At 46.2% G+C, this 19,117-nt stretch overlaps 1 protein-coding gene across 3 annotated transcripts in view; it reads left to right on the plus strand.

Moving 5' to 3' along the window:
* Positions 1 to 1,255: 1,255 nt before the first annotated feature.
* The window catches only part of RAB11FIP1 (RAB11 family interacting protein 1), a 33,303-nt gene continuing 15,441 nt past the window's right edge, over positions 1,256 to 19,117 (plus strand). For 2 of the 3 annotated variants that reach the window (XM_039242514.1, XM_039242516.1), the window contains exons 1-2: positions 1,256 to 1,703; positions 17,189 to 17,631. In XM_039242514.1, the coding sequence (XP_039098445.1) occupies positions 1,327 to 1,703; positions 17,189 to 17,631 (820 nt within the window). In that variant the 5' untranslated portion in view covers positions 1,256 to 1,326. Of the gene's footprint in view, positions 1,704 to 12,407; positions 12,559 to 17,188; positions 17,632 to 19,117 lie in introns of those variants that run through there. The other variant, XM_039242515.1, reaches the window with a different exon arrangement.

A 19,117-nucleotide genomic window follows, 5' to 3' on the forward strand; every position in this document is an offset into this window, starting at 1 on the left:
TGACGTCGGAAGTATATGCAGTTGGTGGTGAGGCAAAGTCACTGGTTTGAGCAGGTCAGTGAAGCAATGCGTAGTGTGAATCGAAGGGAGGATGGCCTAGTGATCAGGTGAGAAGCCAGCAGTAATTCAAGACTGGGGTTCTGAGGACCTTGAAGAAGCAAGGGATGTAGCAAAAACACTGGATGGGAGTCAGGACACTTAGGTTCTAGTCCTGGCTCTGTCGTGGGACCCTGAACAAGTCACTTCTCTGCTCTGGGCCTTTCCTTGGCTGTAAAACCTGAAAGCTTCAAAGTGGCCTTTCCAATCTGATGACCAACCCATCCATGGTTAAGCCTTTGAGGTAGCATTTGGGGAATGAAGCGAATCTGCCAATCCAATGGATATCCGGAACAAGGAAGTGAATGATTGGCAGCCCAGAGATAAAAAGCAGGGAGAAACTGAAAAGGATTCAGCCGGGGAGAATTGGGGAACTGGGGGGGCGGGGGGGGGTTGGCACCCTGTTCCTGATGTCTGGTTTGGCAATCCGAATTTCAGTTCCTCCTTTATTCCCCTTCCCTAATTTAGCCTCTTAGCCTCACCTTTTTTGGTGAGGGCAGGGCAAAACGGTCACTCCCACACCACCTCCAGATCTCACCCCCCTTACCTTCCCCTTTTCTGGCCCTCAAACGATCCTCCCCCTTCCCCGCCCACCTGGCACCGTTCTTGAACCCACTGCCCTCCAGAGTAAGCCGCCGGCTGGCCAAAACAGAGAGCGGTGAATTTGGGATCGCGTTCATTATCACCCTCAGAGCTACTCTTGACTGAGCACTCACCGCGGGCCGGGCTACATTATTATTATTATTTTTTACAGCACTCGTATGAGGTGATTGTTATCTCATTGTAGGGATGAAGAAACTGAGACCAAAAGATGTTAAGTAACCGGTGCCAGCTCACACACCTGCCAATTGGCGGTGCCGGATTGGAAGAGAGTTCTGACTGCCAAGGCAGTGCCCCGGCCGGTTCCGGTTGGGCCGTGCGACCTTTGGCAGTTGGGGACCTCGGCCCTTCACTAACACCTCTCCCGCGGGAATTCTCCAAGGCCCCGCCCCCGCCCGGCGGCGCCGGCCTCCAGCGCCCCGGGTGTTCTCCGGCCAGTTCGGCGGAGGCCCCGCCCCGCGCGGCAGGTGGGGCGGGCGGGGCAGGCGGGGCGGCCCGGGCGGAGGGAGGCGGACCCTGGAGGGGGCGTGGCCGGAAGCCTTAAAGCGGCGGGGCGAAGGGGCCGGCGGCAGGGGCCGCACGGCGCGGCGATCTTCTCCTCGCTTCTGAGCCGCCCGCGGCCCAGTCACCATGTCGCTGGCGGCCTCGGCTGGCCGGGGCCTGGGGGCCGTGTGGTCCCCAACGCACGTGCAGGTGACGGTGCTGCAGGCGCGGGGCCTGCGGGCCAAGGGCCCCGGGGGCACGAGCGATGCGTACGCGGTGATCCAGGTGGGCAAGGAGAAGTACGCCACCTCGGTGTCGGAGCGCAGCCTGGGCGCGCCAGTGTGGCGGGAGGAGGCCACCTTCGAGCTGCCGCCGCTGCTGTCTGCCGGGGCCGCGCCCGCGGCCGCCGCCACCCTGCAGCTCACCGTGCTGCACCGTGCGCTGCTCGGCCTCGACAAGTTCCTGGGCCGGGCCGAGGTGGACCTGCGGGAGCTGCACCGGGACCAGGGCCGCAGGAAGACCCAGTGAGTGCGGGCCGGGGGAGAGGACGCGGAGCGGGACGGGGGGGAACGTGTGGCTTGGCGCTGAGATCCACTTAGAAAGAGCACGGCAGTCTCCGTATCGCTGCGTCCCCAGGGGACGGACGGAGAGAGGCCTTTCGAGAGGGATCTCGCCGGCCGGTCACCGTATTCTCACCTAACTTCAACTTCTCCTTCGGCTGTCCCGCCCCGGCTCCTGTGGGCTCCCTGCAGCGGGCGTGCGGGGTGGGGGCGGGGAACACCTGGGATGTTTTTGAACCCACGGGACGTCGCTCAGCGGCCGGAACTTAGTAAGCGCTTAATGAATTATTGATGAATTGAAAATACATGTGGGCTGACGAAGTCTTCTTATTACTGTGGGTAGTGTGCATGTGTGGTACACACATTAGCTTCTGTGGGAAGCCTCCTGGGTATTTCACTGGCCTAGTCGCTGAGCTGGGAATGCCAGGGCCAGGGCGCAGGGAGGATTGAGTGGAAGAATGAAACCCACTACAGTCTCTGGCCCCAGAGGCTCATCGAGGGGCAGTGCAGGGGCATTGCAGCATGACTATTGCATAAGGGGTTGGTGAAGAGAATTTGCCTCCCCCTCCTCCCCTTTTCAGTCCGCCCACCCGAAATTAGTAAGGATCTCCCAGTGCTGGTTGGAGCCAGGGTCTGCCCTTGGCCAAACTAAAGTGGGCGGTAGGCACTGTTTCTCTTTGGAGTTTGTTAGGTTCTCTCTGGTCCCACTCTGAATGGATGGTTGCTCACCTATGGCTTCTCAGTGTAGAGTTCTGTGCTCGGGTATCTCGCTCCCACAGGGAAAGCTGGGCAACACCCAGTTCACTTCAAGGTGTCACCCATTTGTTTGTTCTCTTGCGCAGGTGTTTGCCATGGAGCGATTTGATCAGGGAACGTTTGATTATGCTCACCCTATACCAAAAGCTGGCCTCCTGAGCTTAATTGGTTACTTTGTGCTGGACATTAACTATGCACACCAGTCATATTACCACGACTCTTCCTACAGTTTGTGAAACATACTGATTCACACTGGGTGTTTTAGATATAAACGGCATTTTAACTTTCCCTTGTGAACAGGGCAGTAAAAGCCAGAGGGTTCAAAGGGACCAGATTCCCTTTTCTCTGGGATGGGTCCACTTTCAGCTTGCATGCTTGCAAATGTAATATACGTGATTCACCTATCTGGCCAAAGATGAATGGGCATTTCTGAATTCAAATCAGATAAAAATAGAGAGCCTTGAGGTGAGGATGGATAGGCTATCTCTTGGCATCAGCTTACAAGCCAGAAGGTGAGCAGTGTCTTTGCTAAGGAGGTGCTGAAGCAATGCAAATTTTCCATTTGATTAAATGACGTTTGGGGCCATGGGTTGGCTTTCTTTCCAGCTTCAACTGGGAGCCATTGGCTCTCCCGTGTCTTGTCCCGTCCCAAGATGTGTGGATACTATCCTCTGTTTCTGCCATCTGTTTCTTTGTGAACATTTTAGTCCCTTGAAGGGTAGATTGCACATCGCTGCCAGAGATGAGGGTTCCAGATTCCTGGGTCCGGTGCTCACTTTGGTCCTGACTCATTGTTAGGCTTCAGGCTACTCGATCTCTAAACACCTAAGTTTCCCTGTTTATACAGGGAGCTTGTTACCAGGCTTAATTGATGTTTATAAGATGTTTCTAGGTTCCTGGATTAATGGGGCCTGTGTATAGGCTCGGAAGGTTCTGTTACTCCTTTGTGAGCAATGAAACCCTCCTTAAATTCCCTATTTCAGAAAGCATTCAGAGGTCCACATCTTCCTTTCTCTCATCCTCTCCAGTGTAACCCTAAGCCTAGATTGTTCTCATGTCTCTATTGTATGAGCTGATTATTACTTAGTCACAGTATCAACCTTGTAGGAAGATGATGCTTAGTTGATGTGTTTTGTTTTTTTTTTTCTTTTTCATAACTGCAAAGGAAGTCTTCTTTGCCCCATTAGTGGTAGGTGAAATTGCAAGCTTTCCATCGGCCACTTCCTGGGACTTTCCAGGGTGCTAGGGAACCTAGTTAAACCAAGCTTCTCTGACGCCTTGGTACATCACTTGGGTGCTCAAGATAGCTGAGATTTGGAGAGTAGATGCATACTGAGACAGGTGGAAGTTTACCAGAAAGAAACTGGTTGGGCTAGGAAAAGCATGTGAACTAGTTATTAATGGTTTGACTCCACCTTATATATTAAAAACCAGAAACAAAACGAAAGCTGAAATTTTGGTCTTAAGGTGTGTGCGCGTGTGTGTGTGTGCGTGTCCATGTGTGTTAATTTCTAGAAAGAAGAGTTGCTGCTATAGAGTATGACTTTTGTCATGGATCCAGCAACTCAAGATGTTAAGAGTTAACCGTGCTAGTATTTCCCTTTGTTCTCGTGATAAGCCCTTATCTATCAAATGTTTGGAGTTAAGGGACGCCTGGGCGGCTCAGTCTGTTGAGCGTCAGACTTCGACGCAGGTCATGGTCTCGCGGTTCACAAGTTCGAGCCCGGTGTCAGGCTCTGTGCTGACAGCTCAGAGCCTGGATTGTGCTTTGGATTCTGTGTCTCCCTCTCTCTGTGCCTCCTTCCTTCTTGTATTCTGTCTCTTTCTCTCTCAAAAATAAATAAACGTTAAAAATTAAAAATATACTGGGGCGCCTGGGTGGCTTAGTCGGTTAAGCGTCCGACTTTCGCTTAGGTCATGATCTCGCGGTTCGTGGGTTCGGGCCCCGCGTCGGGCTCTGTGCTGACTGCCAGCTCGGAGCCTGGAACCTGTTTCATTCTGTGACTCCCTCTCTCTCTGACCCTCCCCTGTTCATGCTGTCTGTCTCTCTCTCTCTCCTAAAAATAAATAACATTTAAAAAAAAATTAAAAATATATATTTGGAGTTAAGAAAATCTGCTTTTCGTGACTCAAATTTGGGGGACCTCAAATTTAGTGTGATTATACACCTCTTTAAAACACCAAATGGAGGCTGACATACAGGTAGAATACTTTTAATGGGGAAGAGTGTATGGCCACTTTCATTGAGATGAAATTGAAATGGGGGCCCCTGGGTGGCTCAGTTGGTTGGGCAGCTGACTTCAGCTCAGGTCATGATCTCATGGTTTGTGGGTTCAAGCCCCATGTCAGGTTCTGTGCTGACAGCCCAGAGCCAGAAGCCTGCTTTGGATTCTGTGTCTCCCTCTCTGGTCCTCCCCCACTCACGCTCTGTCTCTCTCAAAAATATTAAAAAATATTTTTTTTTAAGAAGAAGAAATTGAAATACATTTATTTTGCACTTATTAAAGACCTGGGGTCACAGTTGGGCCTTGAAGAAATAGAAATGGGTTAAGTCTCATGCTCATAAAACAGACATGAAGCTGAGAGGCAGAAACAGGTGACCACCATGTAGGATTCTCTGTTCAGCTCTCTAGTCTCAGGTAGTTTGGGATCTTAGATTGATCTAGTGGGGGAAAAACCTTTTTAGGATACTAAGAGCAACAAAATTTGGGGGAAATAATCTGTTAAGAGCAGATTAAAATAAACATCCATTCAGGCTAGTGACTGGAAGGCCATTGTGTAACTGAATATCATGACACTTAATACTGTAATAGTCGTCCAGCTGTGAAGGGAGAGTGTGAGTGATGGAGAGTCATTTTCTTACAGTCTCTTGAAGATGCAAGAGGATGTTTGATTGCATATGAAAGGATTTGAGATTTTGAAGAACTGTAAGCATAGTAAGATGCTATAATAAGTTGCCAGAGGAAATCCTGGTTATTAAGAAGAAATAAGGGCTCAATAATTGTTTTCCTGAGAGAGTTGGATGCAGAGAAATGATTTAATTGACCAGAGAGATAAATAATAAGCAATCAGGGGAGCCTGGGTGGCTCAGTCCGTTAAATGTCTGACTTTGGCTCAGGTCATGATCTCACAGTTCTTGGGGTCGAGCCCCGAACTGTCAGCGCAGCGCCTGCTTCAGATCCTCTGTCTCTCTCTCCCTGTGTCTTTTTCTCTCTGCCCCTCTGCTGCTCATGCTCTGTCTCCTGTAAATAAATAAACATTAAAAAAATCATAATAGGGGCGCCTGGGTGGCTTAGTCGGTTAAGCGTCCGACTTTCGCTTANAGCTAATGAAGTCAGCGAAGTTGCAAGGTATAAGATCAACACATTAAAACCAGTTGTGTTTTTATACACTAGCAATGAACAATCTGAAAAGGAAATTATGGAAGCAATTCCATTTAAAATAGCATTAAAAATAATAAAATACTGGGGCGCCTGGGTGGCTTAGTCCGTTGAGCGTCCGACTTTCGCTTAGGTCATGATCTCACGGTTTGTGGGTTCGAGCCCCGCATCGGGCTCTGTGCTGACTGCCGGCTCGGAGCCTGGAGCCTGTTTCGGTCTGTGACTCCCTCTCTCTCTGACCCTCCCCTGTTCACGCTGTCTCTCTCTCTCCTAGAAATAAATAAAACATTTAAAAAAAAATCATAATAAGCAGTCAGTGTTTGTGCTTATACTGTTAAGTTTCCTAAGTGCATTTAGGTTTTTTTTTCTGTAACAGATTGGAAAATTGGAGCAATGTTACTGATTAAGTTTTTCCTTTCTCGGGATTCCCCTTAAAGGTAACATTGGGCCTTACTGGAAACCCTCCTGCCTCTCACAGTCCCCTCCTACTTCAGTGTAGGAAACTGATAGCTCAGTGCTTGAGATGGAGTTGTCTGTCGGCTCTGGGATAAGTAACCCCAACCTGCTTGTAGCCATGGAGTGAAATGACTAAGAAGGTGGTGAGTCATTGTTCCGGTGATGAGAAAGATGCTCCCTCATGTTCCTCCTGGTATAATTTGTTTATTATTATTTTTTTAAGGTCGGGGGCAGAGAGAGAGGGAGAGAGAAATCCCAGGCAGGTTCTGGGCTGTGAGTGCAGAGCCAGACTTGGGGCTTGAACTCAAGAATTGTGAGATCATGACCTGAGCCGAAACCAAGAGCCAGCCGCTTAACTGACTGCGCCACCTGGGAGCTCACGGTATTATTTGATTATGATTTCATTTATAAGACATTTAGTTAGCTTGAGGAAAGTTCTAACTGCCCTTTTATTTATTTATTTATTTATTTTTGTCATTGAAGTCCATATTTTTGGCACTTTTTTTTTTTTTTTTACTGAAGTATACTTGACACACAGTACTATGTTAGTTTCAGGTGTCCAGCATGGTGATTCGACAATGCCATACACTATGGTATACTCGCCACAGTATAGCTCCCATCACCATGCAGCGCTATTACAGTACCGCTGACTCTTCCCTACGCTGCACCTTTCATGCCTGTGACTTTGACACCTGGAAGCCTGTATCTCCATTTTGCCCATTGCCACCCCCTCCCTCCTAACCACCACCACTTTGTTCTCTGTATTTATGGGCCTGCTTCTGCTGTTCATTTCAGCTTTTAGATTCCACGTAGAAGTGAAATCCCATGTTATTTCTCTTTCTCAGTCTTTCTCTTATTTCACTTAGCATAATACCCTCTAGGTCCACCCACGTTGTGCCAAATGGCAAGATCTCATGCTTATATTTTTAGTAAATATATTTTAATACCTACTATGTGCCAAGCACTGGGGTGTAAACAGTAGTGACCAAAACACACATGATCCTTGCTTTCAGGAAGCTCAGAGCCTGTGGGGGAGATAGACATTAAGCAAATGAACACATAAATAAATAATCATGTATTATGATAAGTACTGTGGAGGCAGAGTACAGAGTATCATAAAAGGAAAGAACAGGAAGGACATGACTTGAAGAAGGAGATGGTAAATAGCTTTCCAGTGGCAGAAGTCTGAAGTACAAAGAGATTTTTCTGGTGAAAAGTAGAGGAAAAGGGCCTGAGGCAGGGGGAACAGTCTGTGCAAGGGCCCTGAGGCAGGAACACCTGGGAAACTGGAGAGATTGTGTTGATTGAGGCTGCAGAGGAAGGCAGGGTTTTTTTTTAAGAGCAGTGGAAAGTCAACAAATATGAAAAGCAAAGGGGTGTTGGATGTTGTCAAAAACCACTGTGGCTGTTGGGTGGAGAATGGATTTGAAGCAGGCCTAGCCTGGAGTCAGACAGACAAAATGGGAGGCTGTTACAGTAACCTGGGCCACCAGTGGTGGGAGCTTGCACTTGGGTGATGGCCATGGAGGTAGACAGAGGTGGTGAATTTCAGAGATATTTTGGAGGCTTAGTTGGCCTGATTGTGACAGATTGGATGTGGGTAGAGGTGAGAGAAGAGGAAGTGACAAGAATGAACTAATAAAATAAAGAGAGTTTGCTGTTGAAAATGAATCAGGAAGTTACGGTGCTTTCTTTCTTCAGTAGAGTGAGGTCACCATTACAAAGACAGCTTTGGGCAGTGACACCTGTGAGCTGAGTCTCCTGTTGGAATGAATTAGTAGGAAACACCATTGAAACCAGGGTGGAAACCAGGGTGTGTATATGTATGTCTCCAAGTATTTACAGTTTTAGAACAGGCCACATCTTTGTTTTGTAATAGTGTACGTAGCTAATTAAATCCCACTGGTGTGTTCTAACACAGCTGATGAGGTCACTGCTTCAAGGAGTATTGGACTAAGAAAAGGGAAAATAATATATAGCATTAGGAAAAATAAACCTATAAGAGAAAAATAAAACTCTAGAGGCAAGTAAGTTAACTACGCGTTTTTCACATTAGGGAAGGTGAGCGTATGAGAGAGTCTGGTGCCTTTTTCGTTATGCTTAAACTTCCTCTTGATTACAAAGACCTCTATTGTATTTCTGTAACTACCATGGGAGGGAGGTTTTCATAAATAGTATCTGTTATGTCATTTTAATTGTAGCAATGAGCCAAAAAAAGTTATAATTACGTTAAAATGAATACATGTGCTTATTAAAATATCACCCACTCCAACATAGGTTTGCTGACCTTACCCTTTTCCCCCTTAACAGTAATCTTAGGTATCTATTAAAAATACTACAATTTTAGTTGCCAGACGGCCTAGGAAACTGTGCTCCTCACTCTATACTTTTGGAGACGCCAGCCCAGGCTCAGTTCCAGAAGGATTGAGAAGCCCTCACCTAATGGAGGAAGTGATAGGAGGTCATTTTGGGCTTTCTTTTCATGTCAGAGCAGTCCCTTGTGTGACCTGTGGTTCTCCATCTTGTGCAGATCTCTAAATCTCCGGGCCTTTGAATCCCAACAAAATCAACACCTGGACCCTTGTAGTGGCTTTTGAAGAAAATCAGTCCACTGCCAAGATCATTTGTTTGGGAAAAGACTTGGCAGTGAGCGCTTCTCCTCTTAAGGTGTCCTGGGTCAGCTCTTGCACCCGAGCCTGGCTCTGCCTGACTTTCCCTTGGCCACGGACCACTTTGGTCCTGTTCTTTGCTGTGTGACCCAGTGCAGGAGCCCGTAACATCTGTGTGAACGACTGAATGGTTGAGGTCCCCGTAGGCACAGGGCGGACGTGGAATACGGTTTAATCTTAGATTTAGCCCAGTGGATTAAAGACCAGAGGTGCTTGAGGTGTGAAGTCAAAGCTCTGCTCTTCAGTTTCTCAGTTGTGGCTGTGGCTTGTCAGTGCCTTTTCTTAACACAGAGGAAGCAGGTTCCCTTCTGCTGCTGATGCCTTTGGCAAGGGAGCTTTTAGCCACTAATGAGATGAGAAATTCCTTTCCTGCAGGGAGAAGGCTGTAGATCATCTGTTAGAGAAAAATCAAGGATTTCAGTCTCCAGGGTGTCCCCGAGGGACACATTTAGGAATGTGCCTGCGGAGAGAAAAAAGGGCAGCGGTAATGAAGTGTCCTTTGCTGAATGCGGGGCTTTGAGTGGAGCAGAGGGGAGGCATTTATAAGAAATCCCGGAAAAATGTTTCCAGAGGTGTAGCTGCTGTACACTTCACCTTTTAAACACTCTTTTATGAGGAAGGACGTGGCTAGCCCAGGTGGAACAATTCGGGCTTCCAGAACGCCTGGTCTGAAAAGGCCTCTTGTGATCACGAAGAATGGGGAGACTGTGCGAAAGGCACGCTGGGTCCCGGGACATTTCTTCAAGGGTATTGCCCCTTCTGGTGTTGTACCAGAACTGTGGGGTTTTCCTTTTACGCTAATGGAACTTTTCATTTTTACTAATCATTTGTTGTTAAAACAGGATTTTAAAATGTGGGGTGTTTCCCACTCCCCCCCCCCCTTTCTCTGAGGGCTTAGCTGATTACAAGATAAATCACAGACACTCCGCTTTCTTGCCAGGAACTCTCACAGAAAGAGTGCGAACCTGTTTGTGGGCTGGGGAGTGGGCTGTCGGGTCCTTTATGTGAGAGTGTGTTTGTGTTTGTTTCCTTTTGTCCCGCTCCTGAGATGGCCCTGAGATGGCGAATTAACCCTAACCCAAACCCAAACCATTTCACATCTGTCCCATTCTTAAAGTCTCTTTGCATGAATGATAAAGGACCCTGTGGTTGCTGTGAGATTGTTCTTTGACGGACCAACTGGGCAAGAGGCGAGATACCTGATCTGATGGTAGAATATTAACATTTGTGGCTTTTTGAGATATGATCAAGTAAAAAAAAAAAAACGGCAAGTAAATGAATACAGGAAGGGTAGACTTCCATGTTTGGAAATGTGTTGATGTTTTTCTAATTTTTAGAGAATCTTAAAATACCAATACTTGCTATTTCTTTTAGTCTTCACCTGTTAAGGAGTCTAGCAGTGAGTGATTTTCAACTTGGAAAATATGTCTTGATTCTTAGATTTCAGTCGATTATGCCATCTTGGCATATCTCTGCAATAGTTTGGAAGCCTTCTGTTTCTTGTTTCTGCTGTGTAGAAACCTCGAAGGGTTCGAGCTGAGGCTCATTACATCTCTCAAGTTACAGAAAATACGCACTGATCATGGTGTTTTAAAAAACTCATATACTTTTTATTTCGCAGATTGCGTCATACAAGCTCCTCCTCCCTTCAAATGCAAATCTTTATCGTTTGTATTTGTTGGGTCAGTTTGGTTACCTAGGAGCATAGCCAGTCAGAAATGTTGGTATCTTCAATTCCCTTCTGAGAACTATCTGCATGGGTAAACCATGGTACAGATGCACTTCACAGGATACCAAACAGCCACTAGAAATGGTGGGTATGAAGACAGTAGGGCAAGAATGCACAGCATGCTCTAAAAATAAAATTGCATGTAAACTCTGGTTAAAACCAAGTAAGGATTATGGCTAACACTTATCGAATGCTTATTAAGTACCAGGCGCTACACATATGAAGTCCCTTAATCTTCATAGCATCCTTATGAATTAGGTGCTTTTAGCCGTGTTTCAGAGGAGGAGCCTGAGCCACAGAGAGGTTAAGTAACTTGCCTGAAGTCTCTCAGCTAGTGATTGTTTTTTTTTTTTTTTTAATGTTTTATTTATTTCTGAGAGAGAGAGAGATACAGTGTGAGCAGGGGAGGGTCAGAGAGAGAGAGACACACACACAGAATCTGAAGCAGGCTCCAGGCTCTGAGCTGGCAGCCAGCACAGAGCCCAATGCGGGGCTTGAACCCACAAACTGTGAGATCATGACCTGAGCCGAAGTGGGACGCTTAACCAACTGAGCCACCCAGGCGCCCCTAGTGATTGTTAAAATGTACAGGAAAAAGAATTCAGGAAGATATGTAAAAAGGAATAATGGTCACAGTAGCATGAAAGTTGAGTCCATTAAAAAAATTAAAAATTTTTCTGTAACTTGTGCTCACTTTTTTTAAATTTTTTTTAGTGTTTTATTTATTTTTGAGAGAGAGAGACAGAGCATGAGTGGGGAGAGGGGCAAAGAGAGAGGGAGACACAGAATCTGAAGCAGGCTCTGAGCTGTCAGCACAGAGCCTGATGTGGGGCTCGAACTCCCCAACCATGAGATCATGACCTGAACTGAAGTCAGATGCGCAACCGACTAAGCCACCCAGGCGCCCCGTTGCAACCACTTTCTAAGAGAATTTCTGTAAAGCAAATAATACAGAAGGGACCCGGGGTGTTTTCAGCCTGTTTTTTCTGTTCTCCCTCCTTTAGCACGTCACTTACCAGTTTTCAGGATGGAGTTTGGTGGCTACAGATGGCCTTTCAGTGCTGCTAGAATGGCTGTTTTAGAGGGTGGGGTAAAAAATGAGCCATTTGCCACTCTCAGAAGTTCTTCCAACTTGTTAACAATGAGCAGAGAGGAAGGGTCACCGAGGGAGGCAAGGTTTGGCTGATTGGTCATCCTGTAGTCAGAGTTAGGTAATAATGACCAGCTACCCAGGGCAATAACAAAACTTGTGAAACTGCTTAGCCTGTGTAGGGTATACACCGCACATGTTTTATAGGCCATAAACATTCTGTCCCTGTTTGCTCTGCACTGCTTCTAGGCCAGCAGGAGAAGAGCCTGGACGTTTCACCCATATGGAATCACTCCTTTTCAGAACCCCTTTCAGATGTTCTCAACTGCTAACCCCACATGAGTTTCAGCTTTATTTTTATTCCCCAGGGGAAGACAACGAATGAGTTGCTTTTTAAAAATTCTTCATTTACAAAAGATTGAGTGTCCCCTGTGTCAGACAAACACTAGATCAGGTGCCTTTCTGTTCTTCCTGCTTCCTCCCTCACCTGAGGCCATAATCCCCTGTGTCATGATGCTTGGTTACCATGGAGATGACTCATGCTATAAGTCACGGGTGAGATTTGGCAGGGAGCAGGTTGGGGCCAGGGCCAGTCTACCCACTGACCCTGGAGTCCAGACGAGACCCACAGACAGGGAGCCCTGAAATTAACACACATGAAAATATGCTGAAGTGGCTTGTAGAGCTCTAGCCGTCTTTCTTTCCTGGCCTTCCCCGGAGCCTCCTAGGTCTAATACAAGTATGTGGTATTAATTCGTTTTGCTGGAGCCCCTAGGTAGGTGGTTCAGGCTTAATTTTGCTGAGGACCTTATTTGTGTGTGAGAGCCCTTATTTGGGATGAAATTGTATATGTTAGCAGGCATTTCTTTCTGTGTCTAATGATTTTCTCATGCTTCAAAGTCAGAAAGAAAAGGCAGCAGGGTTCTAATGGAACACTTTGTGATGTCTGGTGAGCCAGCTCTCTCTGTCCCACTGGAGGGTACACCTTTTAGGGCAGAATCTGGCCTTTTCATTTCGTATTTCCAGTGGCTGTTATGTAAAAAAACATATTTGAAGCGAATCTTTGAAGCCATCGTTTCTCTGTACGTGTCTGCCCTGTGGAATGCTATAAAGGAAAAACATGTTTGTTTCAACTGCAGAAAGATTATTTTTGAGACATACCAGCCAGTCCTTTACAAGTAGAATCCCGAAAGCCTGCATTGCTGTGGGACTTTTCATTTCCCAAGAGCAGGACCCGTATTCCCCTCACCCTGCCACATTCCGATGGAAGGCCTTTGTGATCAGCTTTCCGTGTATTTGAGCCATGAGACACAGTGCGTTCCGAAAGCAGACAGGCCCTGAGAATTGGGCACGGTTGGATAATTGTGGCTCTTCTCAAAATGACCATTGAAAGGCCCAGGAGATTTGACGATGTCAGCCCAGGCAATAGAAGACACAAAGGAATTTTTCCATATTTTTAGCTGTTGCCTTGTCTTAGGTTAAAAAAACCTAAAACCTGACACCCTAAACTCTAAAATACCAAGGCAGCCTGTTTGGATAATGGACATTTTTACTTTTGTGCGCCCAGGACCATCATCCCTTGACTAAGGGGCATTGATGGGTAGGAAGATTGAAGTTTTCATTTTGTACCATTTTGTGTGACGTGAATTTTCACCCTATGGATGTTATTGCTTTAGAATATAGTTGTTGTTATTTTTTTATAAGTTTCCTGTCACTTTCTATGTATTCAAAGATCCTTTTAATTTTCAAAGAATTGAGTTTTTAAGTATAAGTTAAAGTAATTATTTGATTTTAGAAGGGATCGTTGGATTTTCTTGATAGGTTGCAGGAATTTTTCAGAATATGGTCTTAAAAACAAACTCACTACCTTGGGATTATGGCTTTCTTTCTGTACCCTGCCCTTTGGACTAGGGAAATCAACCCAGCCCTGATTTCTGAGATAATTCAGGCTTCCTGAGCCTACTTGAAAGGTAATGCTAGACCACACCCACGCTGTCACCTTATGCTGGGTGCCATGCTGGGACTTTGTCACTCACGAACTGCTTCTGCATTTAAGTGAGTTACAAAACAAATGCATAAAAAAAAGCACTGAAAATCAAAACCCACAAACGTATCAGGCTTGGGATTTCTTAGGGTGAGAGACCTTTATGAATCATGCCTTTCATTTATTATTAAATTATCCCCGTACCAAAGATCCCTTGCCTAAACGGGTCAAATTTCACATTGTTAGACAAAACAATTCCCATATTCTTCTCCAGCTTTAATAAATCTAGCACAGATTTTTAAAAATTCTGAATATTTGCATGGGACGCTTACCTGGGATTCAGTCTGCTTTTCACATCCTTCAATAGCTCGGTGGCTGTTCTTGGAGACCTGTTATTCGGTTTGAGGTTTGCCTGTGAAAATAAAGGATAGGAACAGTTGCTGGGGCATCTGTTCACACCTCCTAGTGGTTTTAGAAGCTCCCCCAAACAGTTCCCACTTTAGTGCCGGGGAATGAACCTGTGCATAGGCCCCCAGGGAGGAGCCTAGAGTTGGCTGTCGCTTCACTCAAAGTAAACAGACTGGCACTGGTACTTCTGGAAGGGCGGGCTGGTCCTAGGAACTGTCGATGGCACGCTTTGAAGGTCGTCTCTGCATCCCCTGTGAGGCTGACAGGGTTGTGTGGAGGAGGCTGGGGAGAAGGCCTGGCTGACCCCACCTCCCCGGGTGGAGAGGTGACACTGCTTGCGGCCGGTGAGGTCAGGCCGGTGTGGTCATCCGAGCCTCGGCATCCAGCTTGAGCAGCTTCCCCTTTCAGGTGCCTGCAGTGGGTATTTACCAAAGCTAACCACCCTTCATCACCAGGGTTACTGTGTAGCCACATGACCGTCAGAAGAGAAAAATAGGAATAATCCTCTGGACGTCTAAATGACCAATGAGTGAGCTATTCCAGGCTAGTCTTGGAAAATACATTGGCAAGACACTAGGCTGGCAGGGGTGAGGTTGGCTAAACACCTAGCATCTCTCCCTCCACGCTCCCGCCCTCAGCTGTGGATTGTGGTTTTAAAAACCATAAAAGATTTCCTCTAAAAGTCCAGAATGGCAGCTTACATCATTTTCTACAATTTTTGGCTGTATTTTTTAAATCCAGCTTAAGCTGTTCTTGATGACTCTGTATACTGGACGCTATATGTAACCTCATGATTTCTGGCTGGTGGTGACTCTGGTGGGATATCCCCCCTTTTCTTCCTAGAACGTTTCTCAGCACTTTTTTTCTCAGCATTTTCTTTCTTATGTTAGGACTTTTTATTTTTATTTTTTATTTTTTTAAAATGTTTTATTTATTTCTAGGAGAGAGAGAGACAGCGTGAGCAGGGGAGGGTCAGAGAGAGAGGGAGTCACAGACTCCGAAACAGGCTCCAGGCTCCGAGCTGGCAGTCAGCACAGAGCCCGACGCGGGGCCCGAACCCACGAACCGCGAGATCATGACCTAAGCGAAAGTCGGACGCTTAACCGACTAAGCCACCCAGGCGCCCCAATGTTAGGACTTTTTAAATGAGAAGCTTAAACCTGCCTCAGAAAGAATGTATTTATTTGTATTCTGAAGTTTATATATTTATCTTGAGAAAGAGAGAGAGCTGGAGAGGGGCAGCGAGAGAGGGAGAGAGAGAGAATACCAAGCAGACTCACCGCTCAGCACAGAGCCCGAGGTGGGGCTCAGTCTCACAACCTTGAGCTTGTGACCTGAGCCAAAATCAAAAGGCCAACGCATAACCAACCGACTGAGCCACCCAGGCGCCCCCCCAACCCTTTTTTTTTTTAAAGTTATTTATTTAGAAAGAATTTAAATTTGAATCTCCTCTCTGTGTGTTGTGAACATGGCCCATGGGAGGTGAGTTAGGAGAGAGTGCAAAGCAGCAATCTTAGGGTAAGAGAAAGAATAGGAGCTTTGGAGAAGTGCAGAACTGATTCAGAATCCTGGCAAGCTACCTAACTTGTGAGCCTCAGTGTCTTTGTAAAATGGGTGTAATGTCCACTGCGTGTCATTCTTGGGACGCTTATTCGAAGATGTTCCTAAATGTGTACAGTGCCAGGTATGTCGTAGGTGCTAGTTAAGTGCTAGGTTTCTGCTTCCTTCTGCCACTTTTCTTTCAGTGTAGAATGAGCTAAGGTCCTGGGGCAGGGATCTGCCCTGCAAGCGAGACAGGCTGTGAGTGAAGGAGGAAATTGTGCTCTTTTGAGCAAACCTGTCATTTCCTTAATGTCCACAACCCTCAGCTCTTAAGTAGGTCACTACAAACAACATCCAAATGTGGCTTCTCGGTCTGTGGGTACCGTGGGGGATGGCTGTCGGTGGACCCTGGAATCAGGCTTGTTTGCTCTGTAGTGGTCCTGCCACTGATCGGCCCATGTTCTTGCAGGTCACCAGATGGAAAATGCCAAGGGGAGATTTTTTTTTCTGATCAGTTCGTCTTTCAGTAGAATTGGACGGATACAGTACTTGCCATATCTTGTAGTTTGCAAAAATACTTGAATCATGTTTGAAGTCTCCCCTTTCTCGGATTATTAAGCTAGGAAAGAATGCCTCCTCTCGAGTTCTAATTTTTTTTTTTTTTTTTAGTGTGGTAAAGTATACATAACAAAATTTACCAGCCATTTTTGTAGGGTACAGTCTGTATGGTACATTCACACTGTTGTGCAACCATCAGCCCAGCCTTGTCCAGGGCTTTTTTATCTCCCCAAATGGAAACTGTACCCATTAAGTACTAATTCTTCATTCACTTCTGCCCCCAGCCCTGGGCAGCCAGCATTCTGCTCTATGAATGGGACTGCCCTAGGCACCTTGTAGAAATCGAATCCCACAATATTTGTCGTGTTGTGACTGGCCTATGTCACTCTTTTTGAAACAAAAGTGTTTTTTTTATGCCGTCTTGTATTTCTGTTAACTCTCTGGCATGGACTGTCCTACAGATTCTTGCCTTTTTTCTGAGAGTTATGTGTAAACTTACATTCTGCCTTCTGTTTGTGTATGATCTTTGGATTTCCCCCCTATTGAATAAGGAAAATACCAGTCATAGGAGATGATTTGATGGAATGTTTTATTTATTTTATTTTTGGAAATAGCTATTGAACCAATATTTTAAGTCACTATACATTAAAGTACAGAATCAGATCCTATCTTTGCCTAGGGGGTGTCTTCTCAAAAATAAAACTATAGGTTCTGTCCTCATTCCCCACCCCACCCTCTACTCTCCAAAGAAGAGAGCCCAAGAATGCATTTATGTAAGAGGTTGGCAGTAGCAGAGAAGAGAGGCCAAGTTAATTGACATTGTGAACATTGTTTTAGGCTCGATTCAACGGTAACCTCTCCGCCTTTCTCCTTGTAGGTGGTATACCTTGAAATCCAAACCAGGAAAGAAGGATAAAGAGCGAGGCGAAATTGAGGTCGACATCCAGTTTATGAGGAACAACATGACCGCCAGCATGTTTGACCTTTCCATGAAAGACAAGTCTCGGAATCCATTTGGGAAACTGAAGGACAAGATCAAGGGGAAGCATAAAGATAGCGCGTCCGATACCGCGTCAGCCATCATTCCCAGCGTCACACCCTCTGGCGACAGTGATGATGAGTCTACTTCAAAAGACAAGAAAAAGAAGTCGAAGATCAAGACCTTGTTTTCCAAGTCAAATTTGCAGAAAACACCACTTTCCCAGTCCATGTCTGTCTTGCCTACTTCAAAGTCAGACAAAGTGATGCTTCATCCTGGAGGCTTTCAGTCCCGGTGGGAGGATGAGGAAAATGAGGATGAGTCCTCCTCTGCCTCGGATGGTGAGTTTTCTCCTCCTCCTTACTTGGGCGATTGTGCATGCGCGCGCGCGCTCGCTCTCTCTCTCTCTCTCTCTCTCTTTCTCTGTGTCTCTGTCTCTGTCTCTCAGCCTACTTTGCTTTGAGAGAGAAGAAACGATGGGGCGCCTGGGTGGCTCAGTCATTTCAGCATCTGGCTCTTGATTTCACCTCAGGTCATGATCTCATGGTTAGTGGACTCTGTGCGGACAGCATGGAGCCTGCTTGGGATTCTCTGTCTCCCTCTCTCTCTGCCCCTACTCCACTCAGCTCACTCGTGCTTGCTCTCTCTCTCTCAAAATAAACTTGAAAAAAAAAAAGAGAAGAAGCAAATCTTTTTTTTATTTTTTATTTTTTAATTTTTTAAAATATTTATTTATTTCCGAGAGAGAGAGCGCGAGCATGAGCAGGGGAGGGTCAGAGAGAGAGGGAGACACAGAATCTGAAATAGGCTCTGAGCTAGCTGTCAGCACAGAGCCCGAATCGGGGCTTGAACCCATGAACCACGAGATCACGACCTGAGCCGAAACCAGGCATTTAACTGACTGAGCCACCCAGGCACCCCGAGAAGAAAGAAATCTTAAGAGAAAGATTTTAATTCAGTTCCTCAGTTACTGACATGGTGATGGTGATCATGAGGGTGGTGATGATGGCGGTGACGGTCATGATGATGGCTCATCTTGGTTAGAAAGACTTCTTGGGCCACTTGGGTGGCTTAGTCAGTCAGGTGTCTGACTCCTGATTTTGGCTCATGTCATGATCTCATGGTTCGTGGGATCGAGTCCCACATCGGGCTCTGCGCTGACAGTGCAGAGCCTGCTTGGGATTCTCTCTCCCTCTCTCTCTGCTCCTTCCCTGCTTATGCATGCGTGTGCACCCTCTTTCTCTCTCAAAATAAATAAACTTAAAAAAAAAAAAGGCTTCTCTTTTTCTAAGCACTCTGGTTTCTAAGAATGCATAAATTCCTTTTCTAAAATGTCAGGCTCTGTAACTGATGTACATTAATATAAGCTTATGGAATTAACAATGTATGCATCCAGGTTTTTTTTTTTTTTCAATTAAGGATAAAATCATGCAACCTTAGAGTTGTTCTGATAGTTCATTTATTCATCAGGTATTTATTGAAGTGCTTCACCCTCACGGGATATATCCTAAATGAAAGTTGAGGAATCCAGTTCTTTTAACTGTGGATTAACTGTGTGTTTTGAACTTCAATGTCAAGGACCAAATCGTTACTGTTGGCCAGATTCTGCCCTTCTCAGTGGTTTACTGCAGGGTTTCTCAACCTCAGCACCATCGGTAGTTTTCTTTGTTGTGGGGGTTGCCCTGTGCACTGTAAGGTCTTTAGCAGAACCCTGACCTCTACCTGCTAGAGGTCACTGATGCCAGTGACACACCCCATGCTAGTTAACCAAAAATATTCAGACATGGAGAGATGGACCCCCTTTAGTTGTGAACTGCTTGTTTAACA

The sequence above is a fragment of the Hyaena hyaena genome, unplaced genomic scaffold (genome assembly GCF_003009895.1).
Source record: "Hyaena hyaena isolate Hyena2069 unplaced genomic scaffold, ASM300989v1 scaffold_215, whole genome shotgun sequence".
Lineage (NCBI taxonomy): Eukaryota > Metazoa > Chordata > Mammalia > Carnivora > Hyaenidae > Hyaena > Hyaena hyaena.